The following is an 18,443-nucleotide window of genomic DNA, read 5'->3' as shown; positions in this document are numbered from 1 at the left end:
TATTCAAAGTGAGGAATAGAATGGCTGCACAAGTGACGTGCATGGCTGACTCACTGCCCAGCACCATGAGAGTGTACTATTGCATTTCTCCAGTCCAGGGAAAGATCAAAGTCAAAACCTTAAGTACCTCTACTGAAGGCCTATCACTCTTGAACCATTGTAAAGTCGAAAAAGTGTTAAGTCAAACCACTCTTATTTGGCGACCATTTGTGTATCTCCCTTTACTTGTCCTGATCACTTTGGAAGGGGCTTTCATGTGTTCAACTCAAAGAGAAAGCAAAACTGAGAAATGCACGGATCCCAAGCCCTCTGAACCCAGGAAAGGACCTCACCTGACAGTAGGAGGGCAAGCCAGGATCATAGAGTGCAGCTTTCAAGAGTCGCACCAGTAGATCTTGTACCTCGCCCAAGCTGTCACCTTGACACAGGAGCCCCTCCTGCAGGACCCCCAGACTAGGGACATCTTTGGCAGGGTCAAAGCCCAGCACCTTGCCGAAGCTGTGCAGGAACTCCACAATGGTCAAGCAGTCTGAGAAGGCCCCACTAGGCAGGATCAGACCAGGGATGCGTGAGAAGTCAGGCAGCGGCTGTAGGGACAAAAGTGGTAGGTGTTCTGTCAAACACATGGGAAGGCAACAGTCTGGATATCTAGGAGGCTCTTCCTTTAACAGAAGTGTCTTCATGGATGGCCCCTCCAGGACCTGTTGTTCTCCCCTCACTACCTGGTGGTCAGTCAGACACATGTCCTCTGTGGGTTTCTTCATTTCTTCCAAGATCATCTGCTGCCTCTGCCGCTCCTCCAAGCGCCTCTGTGTGGCCAGCACTTTATCTGCTTTACCCGTTGGCTTGGTCTTGGCCACCTCCTCCTTTTCCTTCACTTTTACCTTCTCCTTCTTCTCCCTCTTGACTTTTTCCTTCAGTTTTTCCTGCTTTGTTTTTACCTTCTCCTTCTCAGCCTAACCACCCAAGGGAGAGAGGAATCAAGAGTGCCGTGAAGACTCAAATCACCCTTCCCTGGTCCCCATCCTCCCCACCTTAAACCCTGAAACATGACTATAAAACATGACCAACTCACATGTCTTGCAAAATCAGTTTGGTGACTTCAAAGTTATGCCTGTGCATATAAGTACCTACCTTGGATTTCTTCTTGGCTTCCTTCTGCTTTAAGCTCTTGGTCTCTTGTTTCCTCTTGTTTTTGGCCTGTAAACCATAAAGGAAGTAATTTCTCCTCAAACTGAAAGCATCACTGCTTGGGCTAGGATTCAAAAACAAGGATGCTGGGGAGAAGAGCTGAGACATGGGATGAGGGGTTGGCAATGTATCAACTCTTTCACCCTGGAGATGCCCACATTATTTCTGAACAAGCCAAATTCTCTAAATGGCAGGTGGCAGGCGTGGGAGATGGAAAATAAGACAGAGCAGCTGTAGGAGAAGTTAACCTACTGTGGAATCTCTCTGATGTCCCTCACCTGCCCTTGGTTAGTAGTCTGACACTCTCCCCGCTGCACCTTCTGCTTTATCTTCTTCTTGATTTTACACATCTTAGGTTTATCCTCCTCATTCAGTGTTTCTGTGAGAGCAAAAAGAAAAATGAAGAGTGAGGCAGGAGACCGGTCTCCAGCATCCAGACCAGCACATGCCTATCACAAAGCTGGCCTCCAAAGAGCTCCCTGAAGAAACCAGATGCCTTTTTTTTTTTTTTGAAAGTATACATAAAACACTGGGAGAAAAAAATGCACGAGAGGAACCTCCTATGGAGAGAACACAAATGGCATCTCATGCCCAGAAGCACCAGCCTCTGGAACTTAGACTGCTTTAGAAAGGGTCCTGGAGGCCAGAACAACGGAATAGCCTTAGAGACTGTCTCTGTCCCAGGCTGCCTGACAGGCTGATTTTAGAACTAAGAAAGGAAACAGAAAAACTGCCAGAGAAAGCAGGTGGTCTTGAGTTGGAAGCACCAATTAAGCAAGAATGTGCCAGAAAGGAAGGGCCCAGATAATGGACATTTTAGTAGAATCCTATCAAATCTGACATAGTTATTGCCTATGTTCAGCTCCTATGTCTTGCTCCATTAAAATATCTGAATTTCTTCTCCTTTGGAAGATGATACTGAGATGTGATTCTGCAGACAGCTGTGTTTTAGAACTGATGTTTTTGATATGATAGTACCTATCCTATTCTGGCATAGAAATAGCACTACTACATCTGTGCAGCAACCCTCCAAGTTTAGATAGATACTATCTGCAGAAGAACCACTATGAGCAAGTCACATAGTCATACAGTCAGAATCTGGCAGAGCTGGAATTCTGAATAGGAGATACTTGATTCCAAATTCTTTCACATTCTTCATACTATATAAGGGTAAGTGCAATATTTACTGAAAAATATAGACATTTCTTACCTGTACATCCCACTAAAACAGTACCAATTATCTTTTGGATTCAGATGTGAATTCTGAACCTCTATGATGGTGGCAATGAGTGTTTACACAAGACAAGCAAGACCAGTAAGATAAGTAAGAAGCTAAAAGATGGTAAGAAAGGACATGAAAGCCCTCTCCTCTCATAATTATTCCTGGGATACCACCCCCCCCTCCCCACACAAGGCTCCACTAAACAGAAACTCAAGAAAGGAACTGGCTGTTTAAAAAAAAAAAAAACCCACTAAAGTGCTAGGACCCTGATGCTGCTTTCCAGAGAGGGGAAGGTAATTCAGATACATTCCATCTAGATGTCAGTCACACTCCTGGGAAACCCAGGCATTAACCAATACATCAACATTTCAGATACCTCAGAGAGTGAGCAGAATTCCCAAGTTAAGAAACATCATGGTACCTTGGGCCTCCAGTTTCTTTAGGAGGCGGGTGTCTGTCTTATTCAATAGCTCAGTGATTTTGACTTTGGGTGGCCGACCTCGGCCCCGTTTCACCTTGGGGACTTCCTTGGTCTTGGCCTTCTCAGTGTTTCGAGGTCGGCCCCGTTTCCCAGTAATTGCCTGAATCCTGGATGGGATCTCCTCTGCTGAGAGCTGCACCCACTGCAAGCCCTGAGGTAAGAAGGACATTGTCATAACCGAAGTTCATGGAAGCCACCAGAACCTCTGAACCATTTGATGCCTGAGAATCTCCAAACCCCATGAGGAAGCTGCAGCTTGTCCACCAACCCCTCCTCATATTTAAAAAAGTATATTTAACCCTTGGGTGTGCACCTCTGGTGTGTCTCTCTCTTCAAAGAAATCACCAACAGGCATACGGGGACTGAAGCTGAAGTGCTCCCGACGGACGTTGTGTACCACGTTGCGGCTCAGGTACTACGAGGAGGAGGTAAAGTGGCGTCAGTGAAGTTACGGTCCTACCATGCCCTTTGGCCAGCAACAACACAAGCAGAACAAGCCCCAGAGCAGACAACGCCAGCCTGTTGCCACTGGGCCCAAAAAAGGAGTCTGTGCTTTTCTACAAGAGTCCACGAAAGCTCCATTACCTTGATCACTTCTGGGAACTGTTTCATCCTCTTCCCACAAGGGCCGTAATACCAGGTCTCCCCCTGCCATCGGTGGCTGCCCTTCTTGATGCGCACCTCTCTCCGCCATCTGCCAGAGAAGCACACGGGCCCTGCCACCAGGTCACACCCCTACCCACTCTTAAATCACCCAGAAGCCAACCCCACTAAGCAGATAGCCCTCCCCACACCTGTCTCATTAGAACTGCATGTAGATGCAGAGGCACAGGACTTCCCTGGTGGCTCAGATGGTAAAGCGTCTGCCTACAGTGCGGGAGACCCGGGTTCGATCCCTGGGTCAGGAAGATCCTCTGCAGAAGGAAATGGCAACCCACTCCAGTACTCTTGCCTGGAAAATCCCATGGACAGAGGAGCATGGTAGGCTACAGTCCACGGGGTCACAAAGAGTCGGACACGACTAAGAGACTTCACTTTCACTTTTTCTGAGATACAAGCTTGGCCAGAAGGCAGGCCTGAGCCTCAAGCCCCTCAGTGCCTCAGGGGAAAGCAACACACCACATTGCACAAGCCCAGAAAGACCTCCACCCATCCCCTTCCAAAGTCAGTGAGATGGGCAGTCAGAAACCCCCTCCCTAATGCCATTCAGGACAAATTACTGGGCTTCCAGCAAAGAGAATATAGACCTAAGAGAATAAAGGCAGAAATGACAGAGGGTAGGGAGGGAAGCAGAAGAACAAACTCACTGCTGACTCCATGAAATGACTCCGTAGAGGCCAGGGTTTAGTAAGGAACTCTGTGTTCTGAGCAACAGATAATTCTAAGACTAAGCCTTATCTTTCTCTCAGAACTTAAAGCAGAACTCAGACTTGGTGACCACAAGTAGCCTAGAGGGGCAGGGGTGGGGAAGATCAGGAAGGCAGTTATTCCTACAAAGCCCTTGGTGTTAGCTGGCTTGTTCATTCTGGTCACATACTGTTCCTACCCTTAGAGTGCATTAAAAAAAAAAAATCCCAATTCATGGAGATGAAGCCACTCCCCATTCACTGCTATTCCTTCTCCAAACATATAGGACAAATTAACTCATTTGGACACCTGAACTCCAGACCCACCAGCTGAATTTGTAAAAGATAATAGCACTAGCCCCTCAAGGAAAAAACTAAGTGGCCACAAAATGAGAAAAGAATGGGTGAGGGAAGAAGACCACGACAAAGGAAGAAAGAAAGCCTAAGAATCTCATGCCCAGAAACACTATCATTGCAGATAACTATCCTTTAACCTATTCTTGTCTAGTCCATTCCTCCCCCATCTCAGATGACAGCTCCCTTCCTTCTTCCTAGAATCATTCATTAACTGTGTCAAAGGTCAATGCATGTAACAAATTAGAGCATTTACCCATGTTGGAGGGGAAGACGAACTTCTTCTGGGGTAGCAATACGTCTCCTCAGGACATCACCTGGGGTGGGGGGAGACAGGGATACCCAAGTTAAGAGGTCAAGCAAAAGACTGAAACAACAGGTCAGTGAGGAGGGGCTAAATGCCACCAGACAGTTTCCCTAGAACCAGTCAGGGGTGGAACAGAATCTAGAGACTCACCGCTAGCAGAGGAAGGGACTCCTTCTACAGTGGTGTCTTCCAGGTCAGCAGTTGTTTCAGGGACGCTGCTGATATCCTTGTCTGCTGGGGAGGCTGTCGGGAAGACAGCTGCCGGGGAAGCTGCAGGGGAGGCTTTTGGGGAGGTCACTGGGGAAGCTGTCAAGGAGACTTCTGAGGAGACTGGTGGGAGGGCTGCTGAGGAAGCTGGAGAAACTGCTGGGAAGGCTGCTGGGGAGATGGCTGGGGAAATATCTGGAGAGGCTGCTGTAGAAACTGCCAGGGAGACTTCTGGGGAGATTTCCGGGGAGATTGCTGGAGACGCTGCCAGGGAGATTGCTGAGGAGGCTGTTGGTGAGACTGCTGGCGAGGTTGCTGGATGTAGCTGAATAGTGGATGACTGGTCAGGGGCTGGCTGGGTCAGAGGTGGGAAGTCTGAAGCCTGAGTCTCCATTTCTTCCTGTTCTGCATCACTACCATTATTCAGGTCAAAGCTATTATCTAGAATCCAAAGGGACAGGATGGATAAAGGAAAAATGACCCTATAAAACAAGAGAATCTATCAGACAAACCTGGACTAAGTTAAGCAAGGTTACTTCAAGGGCTTTCCCCTAGGATAGGAAAAAGAGAAATAGCCTCTGGCTGTCCTCCCCTACCATTCATGAAGGTTAAAGGGCAAAACTGCTGCTGCTGTCACTGTGTGAATACTTTTCACCTGGAGCCAATAAAGGCCTCTGGGCTCCTTTCTCCTGCAAACTCCAAGTCTTACCCCACAAGTTCTTTTGGGCACAGAGAAGTCAGAATGCCTTTTTTCAGTCCCACCATACACCATCCCATGGCCCTTCAGCTCCCAGCAAGGTGTTCTCATAGATCACCCAGCCCTAAGGCCTGTACTTTCACCTTTTCCTAGGTCAAGGACTTTGTCTAGCTCTCCTCACTCACCTTGCAGAACAGACTCCCCAAGGACAGGTGGAGAGGTGGGGCTGGCAAAAATAGAGGCTGAAGTTTGACTGTCATCTGCCAGGAGACTGAAGGCAGTGGCATTATTGAGGGAAGGGCAATCAAGGGCAGATATCACAGGGCTGTCCTCCAGAGGCAGCTTGTCCTCTGCACCCATCAGCTCCGTGTCATCTATACCGTAGAGTCCTCCACTCACTGGCTCTTCAGGGGTAGAAAATCAGGAAGTGAGATTTAAGAAATATTAGTGTGAATACGGAGAAGGCAATGGCAACCCACTCCAGTACTCTCGCCTGGAAAATCCCACGGGTGGAGGAGCCTGGTAGGCTGCAGTCCATGGGGTCGCTGAGAGTCAGACACGACTGAGCGACTTCACTTTCACTTTTCCTTTCCTGCATTGGAGAAGGAAATGGCAACCCACTCCAGTGTTCTTGCCTGGAGAATCCCAGGGACGGCGGAGCCTGGTAGGCTGCCGTCTACGGGGTCGCACAGAGTCAGACACGACTGAAGCGACTTAGCAGCAGCAGCAGTGTGAATACCTCCAATTCTAGTTCCTACAGGATGAAGGTTCTTTCTAATATTAGGGAAGGAAAGGGAAGGTCTATTAACCCATAGACCAACACGAAATTCTAGTATCTATCATAAAACAGTGTGGTAAAAGGTAATGTTTTCTTTCCAGTTAGTGACAACCCAAATAGCCCAATTGTGTTGTAAGAAGTCCCTATCCAGGGCTCCTGGCCAAAAGGAACACTGGGAGAGAACGTGGGAAATGAACCAATTCAGCTCAGAGTGCAACTGGCGCAGTCAGGCCAGTGGCATGAAACTGTGATCTGCAACAGGATCATCTGGAGGCCCTGCTGCTGCTAAGTCACTTCAGTCGTGTCCGACTCTGTGTGACCCCATAGATGGAAGTCCACCAGGCTCCCCTGTCCCTGGGATTCTCCAGGCAAGAACACTGGAGTGGGTTGCCATTTCCTTCTCCATTGTGTGAAAGTGAAAAGTGAAAGTGAAGTCGCTCAGTCGTGTCCGACCCCTAGCGACCCCATGGACTGCAGCCCACCAGGCTCCTTCATCCATGGGATTTTCCAGGCAAGAGTACTGGAGTGGCTTGCCATTGCCTTCTCCGTCTGGAGGCCCTAGGAGCCCAAATTCCCAAATACTTTCCCTGGCTTACTATCTCTTCTAGGTGGTATAAGTCAGTTACCCTCTGCATGGACACATTGAAGGGAGTCAATCTCCAAGCCTACCCGGTGCCAGAGTGTTGAAGGGCTCAAGAGAGACTTCACTGAGGATTGGAGTGTCTTCCAGTTGATCAGGAAGATGTGAAGGATCGTCTAAGCAGCTCACTGTGGGATCAGGGACCAAGACTGAGACCTCCTGGTGTAATGATTCCACAGAAGGGACGGAGCCGTTGTAGCCACACATCTTTAGTTCTAGGATACCCCAGAAGAGGGCAAAAGTCAAAGTCAGTGCCTTCAACGGGTTCAGTCAGCTATAGTAGGCAATCTTTGCTAGAGGGATGGATGATCATTCTTTTAACATTTATGGGTACCAATTCTATGTTGGGTACCAAAAATACCAAGAACTTTGATTAAACAAAGATTAAGTGAGTAAGATCTTACAGCAGATAAAAAGGGAAAAGAGTGGGGTCTGAGACAAGAACCCATCATGTTTTCAGCTATTTTCCCCCATCCAGTGGGAACAGGTGTTAGAGAAATCATCCTGTGACTTTACAGGGTGGTCACCCCTTGCACTTGGAATCAATAGCAAATTATATTCTGAGGGAAAAGATGAGAGGGACTGCACATGTACCAATGCTAAGAACAACAAAAAAGAAAGAAGACCGAGTAGACAAGCAGTGGTATGCTCTGCCTGTTCCTTCCCTCCTTCATGTGTCAATCACTACTTAGGGCTCAGCCCACTTTAGCAGCCAGTCTGGCTCTGCCACAGTCAAATCAAATTGGCCTCTTTGCCTCTTGCTGATGCTCCAAACCCTTCCTATATATTAGAAGAAGGCTTTCTTGATGCAGGGTGTCTGTTGGGGCTGTTTCGGGCTCGCCCACCTGCCCTCTCCAGGCCAGCAGCTCTGCATGAGCTTGAAATAATTTGCACTCCCACTCTCGAGCTGGTGCTGCTGCCACAAAAACACCAGCCACTTGGCTCTGCTAATCACCAACATGCAAATCAGCCTCCACTGCAGAGAGCTGGAAAGACAAGTTTTCCTCACCTCAAAAAGCCACTGCCCCCCACAGCCCCATTTTCCCTCTCCCAACCCAGCTCATGGACCCACATGAGTAATACCTGGCTGCTCTTCTTCCAGCTCCAGGCTGCCTACTAAGCCAGCACCATTCTCTGTCACGACGGAAGTAAGTTCCTTTTCTGCTGCCTCATCAGGATGGATACCACTGCCTACCTCCTGGGAGGGTGCAAAGGTCTGGATGCTGGATCCCAACATAGGAGAAGTCTGTGGGGAGGTGAAAAAACTAGGGGGTCCATTGGGCATCACCTCAAAATTCTGATCAGGAAAGGAATCATAGAGTTCCTGTGAATCGAAGTTAAGCCCCATGGGACTCTGGGTACCGTTGGCCCAGAACTCTTGGCTCCCAGCCCGAAGGTTAGTGTTGTGACTTGGGGATGAAGGTTGCCGGCTGCCCCCAAGGATGCCGTTGAGTGGGTATTGTCCCCCCGAGAACTGGGAGAGAAGGGGTGGGTCCTTGAGGTTGCTGCCAGGATTGGCAGATGGGTACTGTGAGTAGTTCCAGAGACAGTCGTAGGCCACGCTGGGGTGATGGAGGTGTGAGGTGCTGGAGGAGTGGGGAGCAGAGTTCAAAATCCCTGAAGTAGTAGTGTGAGATACAGTAGATAAGCCATTAACATTCACATCCCCATTCAAACCTGGCAGAGAAGGAGGGGAAAGGGTCAGTTTCAGATATGTATGCAAGTAACAATACCAGTTCTACTAAAGGAACAGCACTGACTAGAAAAAGTAAAGGTGAAGGGGTGGGGGATTCCCCTTCTACTATATTTACAGTTTTTTTTTTGGTCTCCAGGGAACACCAAACCCAGATGCTCCTGGATGTAAGCTTAGCAACTGCGGCTGAGGCTGCTGAGTAGGGGGTTGGGGAACTCTCCTGGCCTACTACAGAAACGATCAGCAGGGAGAGATGGCTGCTGCTGACGCTCAGGGCCTTTTAATTTTTTTTTTCTTTTCTAAATGAAACTGTTTGCAGAATCCCTACAGTGACTTGCATTCTTCCCCACCCTCATTCCCTGGAGGAATTCTTCCCTTGGAGTGGCATGACTGAATTCTCCATTTCCCTTCCCCCGCCCCCCTGCCTTTCCCAGTGCCTGTTTGGCCCCATGGTGGCACCAGAAGGGACAGCCTCCACCTCACTGGCACATGCAGATCCAGCACTTTGTGCTGGGCTAAGAATAGAATCTGCAGTCACCACAGCAGCAAGATCCCAGCTCAGAAGAGACTGGTCTTGGTCCCTCCCCATAAGTACTGTACCCCATAGGGCAATAGGCACCGAGTGGAGTCTCTGCATGACCAGTACTGCAGACTTCACCTTTCAACACCCATGGCAGCCTCTGGACTGGAGGGCAATCAAATAAAAGAAACCAAAATACTAAGGAAGCTTCAGGGGAGGTGGGGGTGTGAGGGAGTTTCTATCTATCTGCAACCCTTCTGTTGAAGACAGGAGGGAGTGGTGGTTAAGCATAAGCCTGTGGCAGTATTTTTCTGCTGCAAGGAAGGAGGGAAGCATTTGAGCTCCCCCTGCTTCCAAGCATAAAGTACCTGACTGAAACCAAGGCAAGAGTAGAGAGGTACTTGGCAGAGCCACTGCAGAGAGCACCTGATAAGCCAAATCCAGAGAAAGACCTGCTCCTGGCAGCAGCACTTCCGTCTGGAATTAGATGTTCTCTCTGGGGAAGTAGGTAAACTTAAAACTCTCCCTGTCCCTCTCTTCTATCCGCAAGGACAGTAAGTGGCACAAGCACTTCAAGCATCTGCCCTCTTCTCCACTGCACAAACTAAAAGGCAAACACATCCCAACCCTCACCCAACCCCTCTACCTCTAGTCCTAGGGGGCGGCTACTCCAACCTCTAAAAACAGTTTCTCAGAGGACTGGCCCTTTATCTCTTTCTCACGGGTGCAACCTGGTTATCAGAAGCAGTAGCCACCTCACCACTTTGGGGCAGTAGCCAGGGAACAGGGCTAACAGAAGAACAAGCTAATACGAGAAGGCAAGTATATTTTTCTAATCTCTTCCAACCTTAAAACTAACAGTGTTTCTTCTACAAACCCCTAGAACTTGCTCTAAGAAGCTTGATTTCTGTCCAGCAGCTGGAGTTCTGAGGATTCACTTCCTCCCTTCCCACCTGACATAAAAGAGAGCTATTGTGAAGCAGCCAACTCATAGGAGAGCCCACTGATCCCATCAATCTGCTCTAAAGAAATGAAGCCCCCTCCCTCCCAGGCCACATGGCCTCACACTCACTTTTCCCTTGCTGGGGGAAGTTCATGGGAGACCCGTTAGTGTAGAGCCCCTCCCCTGAGGAGGGAGAGGGTTTCAGTCCTGAGGCAGCAGGTGCAGGGGGAAGGCCAGTAAAGTTAAAATGGTCGTTTGCCTCCATTTCTGTAGGAGGGGAGAGAAAAGGGAAAAAAATACTGGCGGTTAAATAAGGTTATCATGTCACCTGAAATATTCTAGAAGGAATGCCCTCACCCTTCCATCTACTTTACTTACCCTTCTCCTACCTAAGTAATGGACAGGGCAGAGTGGTGGGGAGAAAGGGGGTTGAGGAAAAAGAGAAGAGAAGAGGAAGAGGAAATATACTCCTAATCTGGGCAATGACACTATAGAAAGTTTTTTTTTTTTTTAAGTCAGCCTTTTAGAGATAAGAGTTAGGGAGAAAAACCAAAATAGCCGCCTGGAGGAGTCTTTCCCCGGTATAAGCTCCACTCTTTTAACTCCCAGCCCAGGTTACCCCTCTGTGTTAGATATTAACCCTCAACTGTAATATTTAACATTCTCCATCCTTTTTTCTCCCCCTCAATTAAGGCCAGAGTCCCATTCTCAGGGTCTATAGAAGGTTCCCAAAGCCACCTTTTGACGGGAAAGCATGGACATGTTGGCAGAAAAGTATATTTAATACATATCATGTTTTATTATTACAGTTGAGTTAATTTTCATGTTATCCTATCTACAGCCTCAGACATCAGAAGAAGACAGTGTAGTTACCTGAGTAAAGGAATTTGAAAAGCACACATTTCAGGAAAGGTGATCATAATGGCAAAACTCAAATCATCAAGTAACACTTCTACTCCTTTTTCATGGGAAATCGTATGCTCTCAAGAACATAGCTCTGAAAAGTGTCAGAGCTGGAAAACTGATTAAATAAGAGTACCCTAAGAAATAGTATTTTGTTATGACTACTTCCCCATGTTTTGGTTTTGTGGCTTAAATGTAAAGGGTCACTGAGAGAACTGCTAAGTGCTTAAACTGTAAAATGCAGTGGCTCATTGGGGAGAAATATGGTTAAAAAGTTCTTTACCCTCTACTGAATATGAGGTGATATACTAGTAGGAATGATGATCAGAATAAATTTATCTCTGGAGCTTCCCTGGTGGCTCAGTGGTAAAGAACCTGCCTGTCACTGTAGGAGACATGGGTTTGATCCCTGGTCCAGGAGGAACTCACATGTCACACAGCAACGAAGCTCGTGCGCCACAACTATTGAGCCGGTGCTCTGGAGCCAGGGAGCCAAAACTACTGAAACCCACGAACGCTAGAGCCTGTGCACCAAAATGAGAAGCCCGCACACTCCAACTGCAGAGTAGCCCCCTCTGTACAAAACTACAGAAAAGCCCTCGCAGCAACAAAGACCCAGCACAGCCAAAAATAAATTTAAAAAATTATTTTGAGGAACTTCCCTGGTGGCCTAGTGGTTAAGAATCTGCCTGCCAATTCAGGGGACATGGGTTTGATCCTTGGTCTAGGAAGAACCCACATGCAGTGGAGCAACTTGGCCCGTGCCCCGCAACTACTGAGCGTGACCACCCCCAGAGTCTGCGCTCCACAACAAGAGAAGCCACCACAATGAGAAGCCACACACTACAATGAAGACTAGCCCCCACTTGCTGCAACTGATCAAAGCCAGTGTGTGGCAACTAAGAACCAGTACAGCTGAAAATAAATAGATCTTTATAAAAATTTAAAAAAAAAATTTTTTTTTTTAAAGAATATATTTACCTTTGATAGAGCAAAGAGAAAAAGGAAGAAAGGAAACAGAAGCTAGGATTATTGGCAAAGTCTGACACATCAATTAGATTCTTAGGATATACTAGCACACACTAATTTGACATGTGAAAGACATGATCTGTTGTGATACAGAAAAAGCAACTCCTCTGGTTACTACATTTTAAAAAAGGACAGAAGAATTCAGGCAGAAAGATTTATCAAGCTCCCAAGATGAAATAATAAGCAGACCTAGGTTATGTGGATTTTTTTAATACATAATTTTATTTATGGCTGTGCTGGGTCTTCATTGGTGCGATAGGGCTTTCCCTAGTTGTGGAGAGTGGGGGCTACTCTGTTGCAGGCCCTTGAGCACAGAGATTTCAGTAGTTGTGGCATACGGGCTTAGTTGCTCTGCAGTATGTGGAGTCCTGGACCAGGATTGAAGCCATGTCCTCTGCACTGGCAGATGGAATCTTACCCACTGCGCCACCTGGGAAGTCCGAGGGTTACGTTTTTTGTTTTGTTTTTATTCGGTTGTGCATGTGGGATCTAGTTCCCTGACTAGGGATCAAATCTGGGAGCACAGAGTCTTAACCACTGGACCACCAGGGAAGTCCCCTAGGTGAGGTTTTTTTAAAATAACTTCTTAAAAAAAAAAAAAAAACTAGAAGTAAAGCTTCTTAAAGAATGAATAAATTAGTTAAGAATATATAAGACCACTGCCCAAGGTTTGTAAGAATCATATTCTTGAACATGCTAGATAATGCAAATTGGCCACCATTAGGTGAACCTAAGATAGTTCTGAGCATGAAACAAAAACCCAGTATAGCATATGGTATGAGAGCTATAAGATTTTCCATGCTTAATACCATAATTGTCTCCACCTTCATCAATTTTAACTAGAATTTGAAAAATAAAATCCACTCTGTATTTTGTCAATGAACTGAACTGAAGGGAGGAAAAGTTTTTAGGATAAATTTATTTTTCATACAGAATTTCCTATCTTCATTCTAAAATAAGTAGCAGATCCAAACTTACTAGGCATCATGAAGAGAAGACCTCAGGGCCCTCCAAGATTTCCCTATAGTTAAAGGCCACTCCTCAGCACTAACGGTCTGAAAAATAAGCATCATGAGAACAGTGATCCTTCCAAAATGAAAGACATTAAGGAAGAAAAGTTCATCCTCTATCCCCTAGGTTGCATGCCTGCTCAGTCACTAAGTCATGTCCAACTCTTTGGGACCCCATGGATTGTCGATCCTGTAGACTATAGTGCACCAGGCTCCTCTGTTCAGGGGATTTCCCAGGCAGAAATACTGGAGTAGATTACCATTTCCTTCTCCAGGGATTTTCCCAAGGATCAAACCCACATCTCCTGCACTGGAAGGCAGGTTCTGAGACACGTGGGAAAGCATCTATCACAGGGAATTCCCTGGTGGTCCCTGGTGGTTAGGACCCGGCACTTTCACTACTGGGGCTTGGGTTCAATCCCTGGTCAGGGAACTAAGATCCCTCAAGCCAGGCAGAACAGCCAAAATAATAATAAGCAAAGCTATAAGCAAACTTACATCACAGAGAAGATATTCAGTAATTCATCACACAAATCTAGAAATGCTATGCTTGATAATTAGATGAGAGCCAATCTCATCTGATCCCCACCTCTCCACTCCTCCAGTTTTATGCACAGCCACACCTCTGCTGCGGTGTTTTGAGACACACATCTTCTCTCCCATTTCCACTGGACTATATTCTCCCACTCAATGATAGGCCACAGTTTGTTGTCCCTTTTCTGTTTGAATCCATGAGGAAACTAGTGACTTTTTCATCTCTGCTAGTCTGGGACCAGTATACCATTTCATGTCTCACAAATTATACACTAATAAGCATAAATTAAGGAAATGGCAACCCACTCCAGTATTCTTGCCTAGAGAATCCCGTGGACAGAGGAACCTAGTGGGCTGCTGTCCATAGGGTCACACAAAGTTGAACACGACTCAAGCAACTTAGCATGCATGCGTGCATTGGAGAAGGAAATGACAACCCACTCCAGTGTTCTTGCCTGGAGAATCCCAGGGATAGAGGAGCCTGGTGGGCTGCCATCTATGGGGTCACACAGAGTTGGACATGACTGAAGCAACTTAGCAGCAGCAGCAGCAGCAAGCATAAATGGATGGCTTACAGAAATCAGATAAGCAAAAGGGATGAGAAGTTATCTAGTGCCTGAGGTCTATTTCCCCAGTAGCCTCTACTGAGGGGTCACCAGGACCACAATCACTTCATTTATAAGAAGCTTCCTAGAACCATAAAATACTCTGTGCTGTGCAGTGAGATCAGTGGAACAACAGTGGGCTCTAGGTACAAATTCCAGCTCTACTACCACTAGCTGTGTGACCCTAACAAGTTACTTTAAAACCATTACTATTTTACTAGTATGAGAGATATTACAAAAACAGGGATGATCCTCCCAGCCAGACTCACTGTATACTTCTGTTGTTCAGTTGCGCAATTGTGTCCAACTCTGCAACCCCATGGACTGCAGCATGCCAGACTTCCCTGTCCTTCACTATCTCTCCCAGAGTTTGTTCAAATTCATGTCCATTGAGTCGGTGATGCCATCCAACCATCTCATCCTCTGTCACCTGCTTCTCCTCCTGCCTTCAATCTTTCCCAGCATCAGGGTTTTTTCCAATGAGTTGGCTCTTTCCATCAGGTGGCCAAAGTTTTGGAGCTTCAGCCTCAGCATCAGTCCTTCCAATGAATATTCAGGGTTGATTTCCTTTAGGATTGACTGGTTTGATCTCTGTGCTATTCAAAGGACTCTCAAGAGTCTTCTCCAGTACCACAATTTGAAAGCATCAATTCTTCACTGCTCAGCCTCCTTTATGGTCCAACTCTCACATCCGTACACGACTACTGGAAAAACCAGAGCTTTGACTATATGGACCATTGTATCAGCAAAGTGATGTCTCTGCTTTTTAATATGCTGTCTAGGTTTGTCATAGCTTTTCTTCCAAGGAGCAAGTGCCTTTTAATTTCAGATGTCACTTAAACATGGCATCACAGTACAGGAATGCAAAGAAAATGTGGGCAGCTCCTCTCAGCAATAAAATCAGAGTTATTTTATTTTAACCTTTCTACCCAAGATGATTTTCAGATAAGGCCTGAAGGTAAATCATGTCTTCCCATCTAGAGCTAATGAGAACAGTAAAACAAAGGAGAGTGTCTCCCTTTGAACTAACAGGATTTTGGCCAAATGAAAAAAGGAAATCAGTTAGTGCCCAACCCCCAGAATAGTAGACAGCTCTTCTGACCAGGAAGTACAATCAGGCCAGCACCTAGTCCAGTCCCAGTTTATTGTAAATGGATCACTTAAGAGCCTCTAAGCTTCATTTATGAGTTAAAGGAGGGACACTACCCCTTAAGCTTGAGGCAATAAAGCTCTTGCCACATGGGCAAACAGCCTGCTCTCTCAGTTGCAACTGAAGTTGCAACTCTGTGGACCTGTGACATGGCATTAACAGAAAAAGGCTGACAATGCACAAAGTGTTGAAATAAACATTGCAAATTTCAACACTGTTGCAGGTGCCCTGACCAACACCAACACTCAGACCTCTGAGGCTACCTACCCCCAAACAAGACACATCATCAACACCATCCAGTTGGACCCTTGAGCAATGCCTGCAGCTTCTTGCTTCGTTCTTCCCATACAGAATGCTAAAATTCCACAGAGAGATTTCTAATATGGGGGTTAGGAAGAGATTTCAAACACCTGTCTTTACTAAAGGGTTAATGTAAATCTTGCAGTATAGTAAATAAATCATATTACTACATTTTAGATTTGTAATGGTGCATGTTATGATATTTCTGAACACTGAACATCTCTGGATTCACCCACCATACTCTAATACAGTGGTTCCCAACCAGGGTGATTTTGCCCCCAGGGGACATTTAGTTATGTAGAAAGGTATAGGCTACTGGTATCTAAGAAATCGACACTGGGGATGCTCCTAATGATCATGTAATACACAAGACAACCCACCACACAAAGGATTATTTGGCTCTTGCTCAAGGTTGAAAAACTGAAAAACTCTGCTGGAATACAAAAGCTGCCTCATTTCCCATTCCTATCCTATTCTCTGGGGAAGATCCAAAAGTTCTCACTATTCCCAATGCCTGATGCTGCAAACAAGGATGCCTTGCCTTTCAAACCTAAAAACCCCTTCCCTGGCTAGGCTGTCTTCCTCCAATACAGTTCCAAGTGTCGAGCCACAAAATCAACATGCCTTCTTCTATTGTCAGGATAGCCCATTTCAACAGCACTGGTAACTGACTTCCCTTGGAAGCTGACTCAGACTACAGCCATACTGACTGAGGCGCATTCTCTCAGTGTCCTTTCCTTAACCTCCCTTTCCTAGTCAGGACAGCGAGGCAGAAGGAAGATGATGAAAGAAGGAAGGTTATTATACTAAGGAAAGCTATTCAAAGACAACTGCCATGTCCAAGCTGCACAGAACACAAAGATGACTGTTCTCTGTTCTTATTTCTTCTATACTATGTAGGTTCTAGGGGGCCCAGGTGGCGCAGTGGTAAAAAATCCACCTGCCAATGCAAGAGTTCATCATGGGTTCAATCTCTGGGTTGGGAAGATCCCTTGGAGTAGGAAATGGCAACCCACTCCAGTAATGCATGGAAAACTCCATGAACTTGAAGAGCCCGGTAGGCTACAGTCCATGCAGTCACAAAGAATCAGACAAGACTGAACGACTGAGCACACATATAGGTTCTACAGCATCAACCAGGTATTAGTTTTACCATTATATCTCCAGCACTTAATTTAGTGCTGAGTACATAAAAAAATGAAAGGAAATATTTGTTGAACCTGTAGATTGAACAAATGAATGAATAAATCTATCTTTTCTGTCACTATCAATTTACTCATCCAATATAGAATATGGTTTTTTGCTCCTACCATTCTCAGAGAATAGTAGGAACACAAAAAATTCAGTTTCATTCTTAATAGAGGTAACCCTTCTAGAGGGAAGAAAGGCCCCAAATCTTGAAATATTTTAGACAGATGTCTCATGCAGAAAATAAGGCCTAGAAACAGGGAAGCATGATTTAACTGAACACTCAAGGTATACAGCAGGTTTTAAAATATTTGGTGACTGAATAAAGGAACCACATACAAACAATCTAGGCTAGGTTTTCTGCCACTGCTCTGGTCACTTCATCAGAGAACTGGAAATGCCTTTAAAATTGCAGGACATTAAAAGCCACACTCCAGAGGCTGTAACAAGGTTATTTCCCTTTCAAGCTCTGTTTCTCAATTTCAGCTCTAACAGTTAGACTTCACCCCTTTCTTCAAAAATATATTACCCTCCTCCTCAAAAAAAAAAAAAAAAACTGAGCTGAAAAGCAGGTTAAAGATTCCATTTAGTGAGGCAGGTTTTATAAATTTATAATTTTATAAATCAGAATTATGAAAAACAACAAGTTGGTGAAAAATGCTCTCTCTGACCCATGTGCAACAATGCTAAGAAAGTATAATCTTGGGCTATGAGGTATATGAGAACATTCATATCCTAAGAAACAAATCCAGAAGATTATTTGCCCCCAAAATTCCTCAAGAGTTTTATAAGTCACTCTATGTCATAGGAAATAAAATTTCTGGCATTACTGCCTCACTGTACACATCTCACACAAGACTGAGCTGCATATCAGTTATCAGAATAACTTCCACACTATTTTAACTATTTTACTATTTTAGTAAAAGAATATAGCAGACCTCTTCAGACGTGAGAAGAAAGGTCAACAGGAGCAAGACATAGTAACCCTAACAAGGTTTGCTTCTCCCCTGGCAACACCTGATTCCAGAACCACAAGACTGCAAGATGAGCCTCTTAGGGCATTCTAGATTTCTGACTGACTCTGAGGTCGGCCCACATAGTTCTCTCTACACCTCAAATTTTCTCCTCTACAGAGAGGCTTAAAAAAAAAAAGTCAATATTCAGAAATCCACTTCTGAAAGAAAAATACATCCATTTTACAAAAAGGCCATGAAAGCTTTACTTCATTCAGCTTTCGGATCAATCATGTATCGAATGAAGCCATAGCTATCTCAAAAATCAACTTCTCTTAAAGAGTCCAAAGAAACAGGAGTAGTCTTTCTCCTTCCTTCATTGTTTTAATTTC

At 45.7% G+C, this 18,443-nt stretch overlaps 2 protein-coding genes across 6 annotated transcripts in view; one reads left to right on the top strand and one right to left on the bottom strand.

The window, feature by feature from the left end:
- RBMS2 (RNA binding motif single stranded interacting protein 2) overlaps positions 1-9,622 on the top strand; it is an 83,414-nt gene extending 73,792 nt beyond the window's left edge. The window contains exons 14-15 of one of the 2 annotated variants that reach the window (XR_008681901.2): positions 8,326-8,371; positions 9,056-9,622. The gene's annotated coding sequence lies outside the window, so the exon portion shown is untranslated. Of the gene's footprint in view, positions 1-7,191; positions 7,235-8,325; positions 8,372-9,055 lie in introns of those variants that run through there. The other variant, XM_055396220.2, reaches the window with a different exon arrangement.
- BAZ2A (bromodomain adjacent to zinc finger domain 2A) overlaps positions 1-18,443 on the bottom strand; it is a 35,405-nt gene that overhangs the window by 9,074 nt on the left and 7,888 nt on the right. For all 4 annotated transcript variants that reach the window (XM_055396209.2, XM_055396211.2, XM_055396210.2 and 1 more), the window contains 13 exons: positions 10,509-10,646; positions 8,307-8,900; positions 7,253-7,438; positions 5,991-6,209; positions 5,052-5,549; positions 4,851-4,911; positions 3,480-3,588; positions 3,208-3,309; positions 2,835-3,045; positions 1,470-1,570; positions 1,135-1,200; positions 723-956; positions 333-587 (listed from right to left, as the gene is read on the bottom strand). In XM_055396209.2, coding sequence (XP_055252184.2) covers positions 333-587; positions 723-956; positions 1,135-1,200; positions 1,470-1,570; positions 2,835-3,045; positions 3,208-3,309; positions 3,480-3,588; positions 4,851-4,911; positions 5,052-5,549; positions 5,991-6,209; positions 7,253-7,438; positions 8,307-8,900; positions 10,509-10,644 — 2,772 coding nt within the window. In that variant the 5' untranslated portion in view covers positions 10,645-10,646. Of the gene's footprint in view, positions 1-332; positions 588-722; positions 957-1,134; positions 1,201-1,469; positions 1,571-2,834; positions 3,046-3,207; positions 3,310-3,479; positions 3,589-4,850; positions 4,912-5,051; positions 5,550-5,990; positions 6,210-7,252; positions 7,439-8,306; positions 8,901-10,508; positions 10,647-18,443 lie in introns of those variants that run through there.

This window comes from Moschus berezovskii, chromosome 6 (genome assembly GCF_049115385.1).
Source record: "Moschus berezovskii isolate FMDL1 chromosome 6, NW_MosBer_1.0, whole genome shotgun sequence".
NCBI lineage: Eukaryota > Metazoa > Chordata > Mammalia > Artiodactyla > Moschidae > Moschus > Moschus berezovskii.
This window is presented reverse-complemented; position numbering and strand designations above follow the sequence as displayed.